General features: G+C 41.3%; 1 protein-coding gene across 6 annotated transcripts in view; it reads left to right on the top strand.

Annotated features, from left to right (window-relative positions):
- The window catches only part of TAF4B (TATA-box binding protein associated factor 4b), an 86,141-nt gene that overhangs the window by 28,305 nt on the left and 45,117 nt on the right, over positions 1-12,719 (top strand). For all 6 annotated transcript variants that reach the window (XM_040984849.1, XM_040984844.1, XM_040984845.1 and 3 more), the window contains one exon: positions 11,142-11,311. In XM_040984849.1, the coding sequence (XP_040840783.1) occupies positions 11,142-11,311 (170 nt within the window). The remainder of the gene's footprint in view (positions 1-11,141; positions 11,312-12,719) is intronic.

Genomic DNA, 12,719 nt, shown 5'->3' with positions numbered 1-12,719 from the left:
ATGTCAGGGAGGAGATTCAAATTACGGGTTGGGCGCTGGCGTTGTGATATAGAGGGTTAGGCTACTGCCTGTAAACCTGGCATCCCTTATCAGCTTGTGAGTTTGAGGCTTGGTTGCTCTGTTTCCAATCTAGCTGCTTACTAATCTGCCTAGGAAAGTAGTGTAAGATGGCCCAAGTTCTTGGACCCTGCCATACATGTGTGAGACCTGGATAAAGCTCCAGGCTCCTGACTTTGGTCTGGACAAAGCCCAGTCACTGGGACCACCTGGGAAATGAGCCAGTTAATGGAAGCTCTCTCTGCTCTCTCTTCTTCTTCTTTTCTCTCTTTCTCTCTCTTTCCCTCTCCTTCTCAGTCTCTCCCTCTTTCTCCGACTCTGTCTTTCAAATATATCAGACATTAGAGTTTTTTATGCTCTAAAAAGTTTGTTTGTTGGCTTTTTTTTCACATTTGAAAATGTCATTTGGTTTTCTTTTTTTTATTATTATTATTGGTTTTCTAGTAGTCATGTTGATGTTCACAATCAAGAGAAAAATTTAAAAATGCCACCTTTAATTAAACTGTGGGGAAACAGCAACATGTTTGGAACTAAATGACTTAAAACATTGAATGATCAACTATTGAATGTTAAACTATTATAAAATATTTAAAGATAAAATGTGGAATAAAAAATGAAAAAGCAGTAAATATCTTTAAAATAACTACAAGGGCCTGGCGCAATAGCCTAGTGGCTAAAGTCCTCGCCTCTCATGTACTTGGATCCCAAATGGGTATGTGTTTGTATCCCAGTGGCCCTGCTTCCCATCCAGCCCCCTGCTTGTGGCCTGGGAAAACAGCAGAGGACAACCCAAAGTCTTGGGACCCTGTACTTGTGTGGGAGACCCGGAAGAGGCTCCTGGCTCTTGACTTTGGAGTGGCTCAGCTCCAGCCATGGTAGCCAGTTGAGGAGTGAATCAGCAAATGGAAGATATTTTTCTCTGTTTCTCCTCTCTCTATATCTGACTTTCCATTAAAATGAATAAATGTTAAAATAAAAACAAAGACTTGAAGAAGAACCAACTTTACATTCAGCAGTAAAAATGTAATTGTTAACTTAAAACGTCCTTCTGCGGCTGAGAGCATACCTGAGGGCCCGCACTGAGCTGGCTTCCCGCCAGAGAGGATCCGTGACTCTTGACTTGAAACCAGTCCAGCTAAGCATTGTTTGGGAATGTGACTTGCCTCCGGAGTCTCTGATGACCCTGATCCCTGTGTTGGAAACCCAAGAACCAGTGCCAACCAGAGGCGTTTGTCCTTGAGAAAGGTCTCCCTTTAGGGTGTTCTCATTCCTTCATTTTCCTGACACTTTTTTTTGACAGGTTCTGTGAACCCAGCAATGGAAAGAAAATGTCTTAGGCTGTTCTAGCTATGATGGGATGTAATGGCTTCTCAATAAATGTAGTTCACTCGCTGCCTGAAGCAAACGTGTCACCATTAGTATTTTCTTAGATTTCTAGCTTATTACTTTTACGCATTTATCTGAGTGCTTATTGGTTTCTAGACTGATGTATATATATTAGAGAGTAATTCTTTGTCTATGTTACAAATATTTTCCTTGTAATTTTCAGTTCAACATTTTTTATTTTAAATGTTTTAATTTTTAAGATTTATTTCTTTTTATTTGAAAGGGAGATTTACAGAAGTAGACAGTGAAAAGTCTGTCTTTTGCTGGCTCACTCCTCAAATGGCCACAACGGCTAACGCTGAGCTAATCTGAAGCCAGGAGCCTTTCCAGGTCTCCCATGTGGTTACAGTGTCCCAGGTACTTGGGCCGACCTCTGCTGCCTTCCCAGACCACAAGCAGGGAGCTGAATCTGATGCAGAGCAGCTGGGACATGAACCTGCATCCATATGGAATGCCAGTGCTTGAAGGTGGAGGATTAGCCTGTTAAGTCACAGTTTTGGTCTTGATTCATTTTATTTTGAAAATCAGACTTACACAGAGAGACAGAGAAATCTGACATTTTCTGGTTCACTCCCCAGATGGCCGCCTGAATGTTCCTGAAGCCAGGACGCAGTAGCTTCTTAGAGATCTCCAATGGGGGTGGTAAGGCCCCAACCACTTAGTCTATCTTTTTACTGCTTTTCCCAGATTATTAGCAGTGAGCTGTAGTGGAAGGGTAAAAACTGGAACAAAAGCCCATGCCCATGTGGAATGTCAGCATTGTAGACTGTGGCTTCACCCTCTATGCCACAGAGCTGGCTGTTTTTATTGTCTTTCATGTATGGAAATTTTAAAATATATTAAAAGTTTAAGCAATCTCTTCCTTTATCACTTTTAAATTTATTTTTTTAATTTCAGAGTTGAGATAAAGTGAAAGCTTCCATCTGCTGCTTCAACCCCCAAATGCTCACAGCAGCATCGGGAGACACTTGTTTGGGTCTCTCATGGAGCTGGCAGACACCTGGTCAGGTGGATCATTGCTGTCTCCCTGGATTTGCATTGTCAGGAAGCTGAAGTTAGGAGCCAGAGCTAAGAGTTGAATCAAGACATTATATGAGATGTGTAACATGGCATCTTAAATACGGGGCCAAAGATCCACCTCCTTTATGGCTTTTGAATTAAAAGAAATACTTTTCCCCAAAATGATATTCCCTTCTGTTTTCTTCCAAGACATCTATCCTGATTTACCTTCTGTATGCACATACACCTCTTCATCGTCAATAGTTTTTTTATTTAACTGAAAGGTAGATTTATCAGAGAGAGAGAGAAAAAAAATCTTAGATACATTGATTTATTCCCCAAATTGCCCTAATGGCCAGGGCAGGGCCAGACTGGAGTCAAAAGCATCGTCCAGGTCTCCCATGTGGGTGACCAGGATTTAAGCATTTGGGCCATCTTCCTCTGTTTTCCCGTGCACATTAACGGGGAGTTAAATCAGAAGTCAAGCAAATAAAACACAGATCTGTGTCCACGTGGAATGCCAGTATCACAGCCAGTAGCTTAACCTGCTGAAGCACAACACTGACCCCGCCACCTTTCTTTTAGTGGAATGTTTTTGTTCTGTTGTTCTGTCAAGGCTTGTTGTTTTTGGTCAGTGTAACACCATTATTATTATTATTATTTTAAGATTTATTTTATTGGAAAGGTGGATATACAGAGAGGAGGAGAGACAGAGAGGAAGATCTTCCATCCATTGATTCACTCCCCAAGTGACTGCAACGGCTGGAACTGAGCCAATCTGAAGCCAGGAGCTGGGAGCTCTTCCGGGTCTCCCACATGGGTGCAGGGTCCCAAGGCTTTGGGCTATCCTCAACTGCTTTCCCAGGCCACAGGCAGGGAGCTGGATGGGAAGTAGGGCAGCTGGGATTAGAACTGGCGACCATATGGGATCCTGGGGCATGCAAGGCAAGAACCTTAACCACTGTGCATCATGCTGGGCCCAACACCATTGTTTTTATATCTGATAGTGTGAATCCTCTCTGTTTTCTGTAATCAGAAGCATTTTGATTTTATTAATTTGCTTGTACATAAATTTTATAATAAGCATGGCAGTTCCGTTGCAGTTCTCTATTAAGATTATATGACTAGGTTAATATAGGGGGGAAGAATTAGAAAATTCCCATTTATATATGTTTATAGAGGTTTTCTTAAAGATTTATTTTTATGGAAAGGCAGATTTACAGAGAGAAAGAGAGACAGAAAGATCTTCTACCTGCTGCTGCACTCCCCAGTTGGCCTCAGTGGTTGAAGTTGAACCAATCCAAAGCCAAGAGCCAGGAGCTTCCTCTAGGTCTCCCATGCTGATACAGGGTATTGAGGCTTTGGGCCATCTTCAACTGATTTTCCAGGCTGCAAGCAGGGATCTGGGTGGGAAGTGGAGTGCTGGGATATGAACCGGTACCCATATGGGATCCTGGTGCTTGGAGGTGAAGGATTAGCCAGTTGAACTATTACGTTGGCCTCATGTCTGCTGCAAATGTTATGTTCCATGATGTCATGGATCCTGACTCCTTGTTTGCTTGCTTTCGGTCCCTCAAATGTACATATTCATGTTCCCACTGTATGGTTCTTGTTGGAGAATGCACTTAACCATTTGTCCCTAGTTCTCTTGTAGCAATGTCCTTTGTATTTCAGTTTCCTTCTGAGGTCTTGTCTGTCCAAATAAGTAACTTGTCTAGTCACGTCTATCTTGAGGTACTTATCTGAAATAATCTTGCTCTTTTAATTACCTTGGTGTGTATTTTCCATCCCTTTCAAATTCTCTAAGAGTGTAAATGTATATTTGGTTCACAATAAGGAATTTTGAAAAAGTGAACAAGCGTATTCATATTCAGCTATTTCATAGATGTTATTTTTCCATCAATTACTTTGGTAAAATACTTTCCTAATAGTTTGGTTATCTTAATTTCTTTTCACTGTAATGTCTTTTTAACTTAGGTTTATTTCCTAGGTACTTAGTGCTGCAAAAATTAAAATAGACCCTGATGTTGACTATTTTTAATTAAGAGGAAGTGATAGTTTATGTATGGCATTAAACCTTACCTTGACATAGCCAAATGAGGTTTAATAACATAGAGTGATATCTGCTTTTTTTTTTTTTTAAGAAGCTATGTAGATAGCTTAATTTTTGTGGTTCATTTGTTACTTTCTCCACTTAGGAATGTGCTGTTGGTAAATGGGTGGAATGAATATCGGGAGCTGTACTATGATAAGACACAAGAGGGTGCCAGAGGCTCATGTTTTATCCATTCAGACTTGGGGACTAGAAGTTAGCAAGCATCACAGTACTTCTGTGTGTTTAATTACCCTTATTTATACTGATTGGATTTTTGATGATGAGTACTCACTATTACTTTTTACAGTTTTAGAAAACTCCTTGTATTTTAGGCCTCCGGAATGAAATATTTGTTAATGGATAGAGCAAGGATCTTTCTAAAAGCTTTGTCAGGCTTACTCCTGGCTACCCTACTCCTGATCCAGCTCTTGGCTAACACTCAGAGGAAAGCAGTAGTTGGCCCACGCTCGTGGAAGGACATCTGGGCTCCTGAGTTCTGCTTGTCCTCGTCCCAGCTGTTATGGCCATGTGCAGAGCGAACTGGCAGATGGAAGGAATCTCCCTCCTTTCCTCTTTCCCCTTTCCTCTTCTCTCTTTTCCTGCCCTGCTCCTCTTCCTCACCTTCACATAACCCTCTCCTGCTTTCCCCCTCCTTCACCTTTGCCCTCTAATTCTCCCTCTCCCTGTAACGCTGCCTTTAGAATAAGTGTCCTTAAATAATAATGTACATTTAACAAAATGTTTTGAGGTACTCTTGTATGAACATATATTATTTATAGTAGTGAAGACATTCTAACAGTAGTTTAGTATTCTTCAATATTTATTTTAAAGACACTTTTTGGGCCTGGCACAATGACTCAATAGTTAAATCCTAGCCTTCCATGTGCCAGGATGTGGGCACTGATTAATATCCTGGCTGCTATCCTTTCTACCCGCTGCCTGCTTTTGGCCTGGGAAAGCAGGAGAGGATGGCTCAAAGCCTTGGGACCCTGTACTCTGGAGGGATACCCGGAAGCAGCTCCTAGCACCTGGCTTTGGATTGGCTCAGTTCTTGTCATTGCGGCCTGCTTGGGGAGTGAACCAGTGAATGAAAGATCTTTTTCTCTGACTCTCCTCTTTGTAAATCTGCTTTTCTAATAAAAATAAAATGAATCTTTAAAACACTTTTTGAAACTAATATTAGATAGTTACTTATTATTTGCATAGATAATGTTACTTCCATCAGTTTTAATGTTAATGTGTTCCACATTGGAAGAATCTGATTCTCTATTATGTATTACATGTATATTTAACTGTCAACCTGTGTAACTCATTGTCTCCTGTAGTAAAATATCTGTTTGTCCTTATGAGTACAAATGTATCAGTTATATATGCTGGTTATATAATGTATGATATCATGGTTAATCATCCCTATGCAGTGATTTTTTTAAACATTTATTTGTTTTCCTTCTTAAGATCTACAGAGAGGAGGACAGACAGAGAGGAAGATCTTCCATCCACTGGCTCACTCCCCAAGTGACCTCATTGGCTGGAGTTGAGCCAGTCCAAAGCCAGGAGCCAGAGCTTTCTCCAGGTCTCCCACATGCAGGGTCCCAAGGCTCTGGGGAACCTCCCACTGCCCTCTCAGGCTACAAGAAAGGAACTGGACAGGATGTGGAGTAGCCAGGATACAAACTGGTGCACACATGGAATTCTGGTCCATGCAAGGCAAGGATTGAGGCACTAGGGTAATACACCAGGCCATGGGCAGTGATTTTTTTTTTTTTAATTTGACAATCTTTACATAGTTAGTTAGGGTAAGAAGGTTCAAGGGCTACAGGAAAGTGGATAATACTAGTATGTTTTCCATATTGTTTCCTTCATGTTTCAAAGGGGGGGGTATTAAGGGAGAAGGCCCACCCAGCTTCCCACCCTCCCCAGGTCCCGGATGTAGGGCATGCTCCGAGGATCTTGCTCAAGTGGTTAGTGATTTTTTTTAAAAGGGGAAGCAGTCTCTGGTGACGAATCTCTATCATGGAAAGAAGGGAGTCAGGGAAAAAGCATCTGCCAAAGAATGCAGAATTAAAATTAAGTGGAAAGGTCTCATACTAGCTCTTGATCTGAGGAAATTAGATTTTTGAACATTACACACAGGGGATTACATGAGTGAAGATTCAGAGATGAGATTATGAAGTTTCAAAGTTTTCAGCTATGCTTTGTTTATGGAAAATTATCCCCTTACTCCTTTTATGCAGGATAAATCGAAATGAAAAGACTTTAAAAGTTGATGTCCTGTGGTCAGGAGACAGAATGTATCTTATCTATGGATTTTGGGCATCTTCTTCAAGAAGGTTTAAATCCAAGAGAGAGCAACAGTGGCTGTGTTGTGATTTATGCTGAAAAGAATCTGAATAGGATTAGTATAATGATGTATTAGAGACTTATTAATATAAGAAACAGCTGCCATGTGCTTTTGAAATGCTTTATAAGTAAGTATTTTCTATTTTAGTAAAGGTCAATAATTTGAGAGTTAGCCAGGAACTTAAAATTTTGGATTCTGGTACAATACAAAATGAAATCTTGGGAGATTGGATATGAAAATAATTTATTTTTTCTAAAAAAAATTTTTTTTTAGATTTATTTATTTATAAAGGCAGGGTTAGAGAGAGAAGGAAAGAAAGAGACATTTCCATTTACTGTCTCATATCCCAAAGGCTGCATTCGCTGGAGCTGGGCTGGTCTGAAGCCAGGCACCTGGAGCTGGCTCAGGTCTCCCGTGTTGGTACAGGGCCCAAGGATTCGAACCAGCTTCAGTTTTTCCCATCTTGTGTTGCTTTCTCCTGTGTGAAACATCCTCAGGCACATTGACAGGAAGCTGGGTCGGAAGTGGAGCAGACAGGACATAAACCAACGTCCCTAGGGGATGCTGGCAGCACAGTCCTCTGACCGTCCCAGCTTATTGCGCCGTAGTGCCAGGCCCCAGGAATTTATAGCCTAAAAACACTGATAGAATTTCTGATGTTTACTATGATTTTAGGGGCTTTGCAGCAGCTCCCCAACGGCCTACAGAAGAATTTTGAAATGGAGAACTCACTCAGGATTTTTGAGATTCAGACGCTTTTCATCATCATTACCATAATGTTATTTCCTTTTTTTCTGTTTTCTGTATTCATGGCTTAAAAGGCAGAGTGCTGACACCGCGACAGCTTAATGAAGACAGAGTGGCACCACACTGTCCTGTGGCTGTTTGGTTTTTACCCTCACCCTCACATCTTTTTTTAAGAGTTGTCTATTTTTGTTGGAAAGGCAGATACACAAAGAGAAGGAGATAGAATGAGACAGATCTTCTGTCTGCAGATTCACTCTTCAGCTGGTCTGAACAGCTGGAGCTGAGCCAATCTGAAGTCAGGATTCAGGAGCCTCTTCCAGGTCTCCCAAGGTCCAAAGACAGGTGCAGGGTTCCAAGGCTTTGGGCCATCCTCGACTGCTTTCCCAGGCCACAAGCAGGCAGATGGATGGGAGCCGAGTATTTGAGACATGAACTGGCAGCCATATGGGACCCCAACTCTTGCAAGTCAAGGATTTTAGCCACTAGGATACTGCATCAGACCCCATCACATCCTTTTAGTAAATAAAAAAAGAAAGGTTAAAAAGGTAACTTTTAAAAAAAATGTATTTAATAAGCAGCATAAATTATTAGATCCGAACCCTTGAATATACATCTTTTAAATGTCCCGTGTGACAGAATGGGAAATTTGTATAAAGCTCTTTTTGTTGCAAACCTGCAAGCCAGAGTACAGTGATTATCCCATGATATATGGTATTTTTTTTTTTGCTTGCATTTGATTTATAAGCTGAACTTACCTATGATTTTGTAGATTATCATTTTTACTTAAAAGAACAAATGAGGGCCCAGCGTGATGGCGCAGTGCTTAAGGTCCTTGCCTTGCACACCCAGGATCCCGTATGGGCGCCGGTTCTAATCCTGGCAGCCCCACTTCCCTTCCAGCTTCCTGCCTGTGGCCTGGGAAAGCAGTTGAGGATGGCCCAAAGCTTTGGGAACCTGCACCCATGTGGGAGACCCGGAAGAAGTTCCTGGATCCTGGCTTCGGATCGGCATAGCATTGGCCGTTGCAGTCACTTGGGGAGTGAATCATCGGATGGAAGATCTTCCTCTCTGTCTCTCCTCTCTGTATATCGGTCTTCCAATAAAAATAAAATAAATCTTTTTTTTTTTTTTAAAGAAAAAAGAACAAATGAAAAACAAATTATGGTTATTTAAGCTTGGGAATTTTACAGACATCTTGGAAAAATCTATAGCACTATGCTAATAGTTTAGAGCGTTCAAGAAAGAAATAAAATTTTGTAAAACTTCACTCACTATGTGCATTTGATCACTTGGCAATTTTTAGATTTTCTGATATGATAGAGATGCGACTAAGCAGATTTTGGATTTTGTGTACTGAGTCTGAATTTAGGACTTAACGAACTGAATTCACTGTGTAACTCAGTTTTCCACACTACAAAGGCATGATGTCAAAAAACTACACATAGGTAAAAGATCTATTCAAGGTGCAAGAACTCCAGTGGAAATTTTTAAGATATTTAAATTTTTATTGGAAAGTCAGATATATAGAGAGAAGGAGAAACAGAGAGGAAAATCTTCCATCTGATGATTCACTCCCCAAGTAGTTGCAATAGCTGGAGCTGAGCCGATCTGAACCCAGGAGCCAGGAGCCTCTCCTGGGTCTCCTATGTAGGTGCAGGGTCCCAAGGCTCTGGGCTGTCCTCTACTGCTTTCTTAGGCCACAGGCGGGAAGCTGGATGGGAAATGGAGCAGCCAGGGTTAGAACTGGCATCCATATGGGATTTCAAAGTGTGCAAGGCGAAGACTTTAGCCACTGCCTATCACTGTTCCAGATCCTGGATTTGAAGAGATTAGCAAAAGTGTAAGACCTTTTGTTTTTACAATTTATTTTTATTGAGCTTATTTTCATAAAATATTACTTACGTTATTGTGTAACAGGAGTGTTATTTTTCAGTCAATTCATAATGTTCACTCTCAGTTTCTACTAGTTCGTTCTCAAAATTTCCTGATAGTATTTCATCTCTGTTTTAAAGTTAAGAGGAATAAAAAGGTAAATAAAACTTGTCCACAGCTATTCTATCAATGACTATCAAAACAGGGACTAAAACTGATTCTTTTTAACTCTAAAACCAGTATTCCTTAAATGTTATGGTTCAGTATTGTTGTGGTGCACCGGCCTTAGTCTCTCAAGGCTGTGTCAGATGTGACCCAAGTTGGCCACCCTGCCAGAGATGCCAGGTGCAGTTCATATGGGGCTTGTTCAGTGTCCCATGCTGAGATTGTAAGTCAGTCATTATTTTGAGGATAAAGTTTTAATGAGTTCAGTTAGACCAAATGGAACATGCTGAAGGTCTGAAACAGAAACAAAACTAGTTTTATAAAGACATTTCGGAAGAGCTGGTTGAGTAGGCTGCTTCTCAAGGGTCGTTATGTGGCCGTGGACCTGTCAGGGGATTTATGCTGCCCTCGGAAAAATAGAGCAAATGGGGACATCTGAGGGACTGCAGTCATTTTGGAAGAAAACAAAGATTTCTGTCTGTTTGAATGTTTTGTTTTTCATTGCAAAAGGATTTGTAGGTGACTTAGTGTAACTTCAGATCCTTTTTGTGTGTGTGTGTGTGTGTGTATGTGTGTTTTTAAAGATTTATTTATTTATTGGAAAGTCAGATATACAGAGAGAAAGATCTTCCGTCCGATGATTCACTCCCCAAGTGAGCACAACGGCCGATGTTATGCGATCTGAAGCCAGGATCCAGGAACTTCTTCCAGGTCTCCCACATGGGTGCAGGGTCCCAAAGCTTTGGGCCATCCTCGACTGCTTTCCCAGGCCACAGGCAGGGAGCTGGAAGGGAAGTGGAGCTGCCAGGATTAGAACCGGTGCCCATATGGGATCCTGGGTGTGCAAGGCGAGGACTTTAGCCGCTAGGCCTTGCTGCCGGGCCCGTGTGTGTGTGGTTTTTTTTTTTTTTTTTTTTAAGATTTATTGATTTTTATTGGAAAGGCAGATATACATAGAGGAGGAGAAACAGAGAGGAAGATCTCCCTTCCGATGATTCACTCCCCAAATGGCCACAATGGCCGGAGCTGAGCCCATCCAAATCCAGGAGCCCAGAACCTCCTCCGGGTCTCCCACGTGGGTGCAGGGTCCCAAGGTCTTGGACCATCCTCAACTGCTTACCCTGGCCACAAGCAGGGAAGCACGGTCACTGGGATTAGAACCGGTGCCCATATGGGATCCTGGGGGACGCAAGGCAAGGACCTTAAGCACTGCGCCACTGTGCTGGGCCCCCCCATTTTGGTTTATTGACGAGATTGGTCTCAGAACACAGTGGCTGTTTCTCAACTGTCTTTTTGGTATTAGATGTGCACCAGTGGCTAGAAACAGTAGTTAAGTTTAAAGACTCATGGGGAAGGTCGCCTTTCTTTACTTCTCGCTTTAATTAGATGCATTGATTGTAAGAAGATATCTATAATTTCCTCACTGTAGCCATTCTCATTCATGCTAAAAAAGAAGAAGCTCCCTTTTTTTTCTTTTAGAGATGAGGATGACATCAATGATGTGACGTCCATGGCGGGGGTCAACCTCCAGGAAGAAAATGCCTGCATATTAGCAACAAACTCTGAACTGGTTGGCACACTCATTCAGTCATGTAAAGATGAACCATTTCTTTTCATTGGAGCTCTTCAAAAAAGAATTTTAGATATTGGTAAGTACAGAGTTAAGATACTGACCTGAAATGAAAATCAGGAAAAACGCTACTCTGATAACTGGAAATCTAAAGCTTAAAGACTTTAAAAAATACTGATTTCATTGTTGTTATTTTTATTTTATTTTATTTTATTTTATGATTTTCTTTTAAAAATTAGTCAGACATAATAGCGTGTGTGATCTATGGTTTCTGATTTGGATCACAGATGTTAATCTCCATCTCTATGGAAGAATAGATGTGTATATTTTTGTATTAATATTTACTTATGGCATAGTAATTTTTCTGTTTTGTTCTGTCTTGGTTGAGTTTATTTTTTAAAGATTTATTTATTTTTATTGAAAAGGCAGATACACAGATAGGAGGAGAGACAGGGAGGGAGATCTTTCATCTGATGATTCACTCCCGAAGTGGCCATAATAGCCAGAATTGAGTCGTTTTGAAGGCAGGAGCCTGAAGCCTCTTCCGGGTCTCCCACACGGGTGTAGGGTCCCAAGGGTTTGGGCCATCCTTGACTGCTTCCCCAGGCCACAGGCAGGGAGCTGGATGGGAAGTGGAGCTGCCGGGATTAGAACCGGCGCCCATATGGGATCCCGAGCGTGCAAGGCAAGGACCTTAACCACTGCGCCACCGCGCTGGGCCCAGATCTCACTCTCTCGTCTCCTCTCTTCCTCTCTCCCTCCTTCTAACTGTGACTTCCAAATAACTATGTAAATAAGTCTTTTTTTTTTTTTCTTTAATGAAACTATAAATTTACTCAAGGAATTTTCTTAGAAAGAAAGGATTTTTTCTACTTAAATAATGGTATGAGATTAAAAAAAATTACATAACAAACATGGAAATATCAACTAAGTCTTTTTAACTATGAAGTGGGAACTATTCTATAAACTTTTTTTTAGATGTGTTTATTTTCATTGGAAAGACAAATCTACAGAGAGGGGAGACAGAAATATTTTCCATCCTGTGATTCATTCCCCAAATGGCTGCAACGGCCTAGGCTGAGTCAATTTGAAGCTAGGAACCAACCAGGAGCTTCCTCTGGGTTACCCAGGCAGGGGCAGGGTCCCAAGGCGCTGGGCCACCATTTACCGATTGCCCAGGCCATAAGCAGGGAGATGGATGGAAAGCAGAGAAACTGTAACTCACATTGGTACCATGAGAGTTCCTGGCACTTGCAGGGGGAGGATTAGCAAATTGAGCCACTGTGCCAGGCCCTCTATAAGCTTTTTTTTTAACTGGTCAGGTCAGTCACCTTTTTTTGGGGGGGGGAAGATTTTTTTAAAAAATTTTATTTGAAAAATAGAGTTACAGAGAAATTTTTTTAAAGATTTATTTTTATTAAATGGTGGATTTTACAGAGAGGAGTGAGGGTGGGGGCAGGGAAAAGAGAGAGAGAGAAATATATTCC

This window comes from Ochotona curzoniae, unplaced genomic scaffold, assembly GCF_017591425.1.
Source record: "Ochotona curzoniae isolate NIBS_2020 unplaced genomic scaffold, NIBS_Ocur_1.0 contig_43, whole genome shotgun sequence".
In the NCBI taxonomy this organism is placed as follows: domain Eukaryota; kingdom Metazoa; phylum Chordata; class Mammalia; order Lagomorpha; family Ochotonidae; genus Ochotona; species Ochotona curzoniae.
This window is presented reverse-complemented; position numbering and strand designations above follow the sequence as displayed.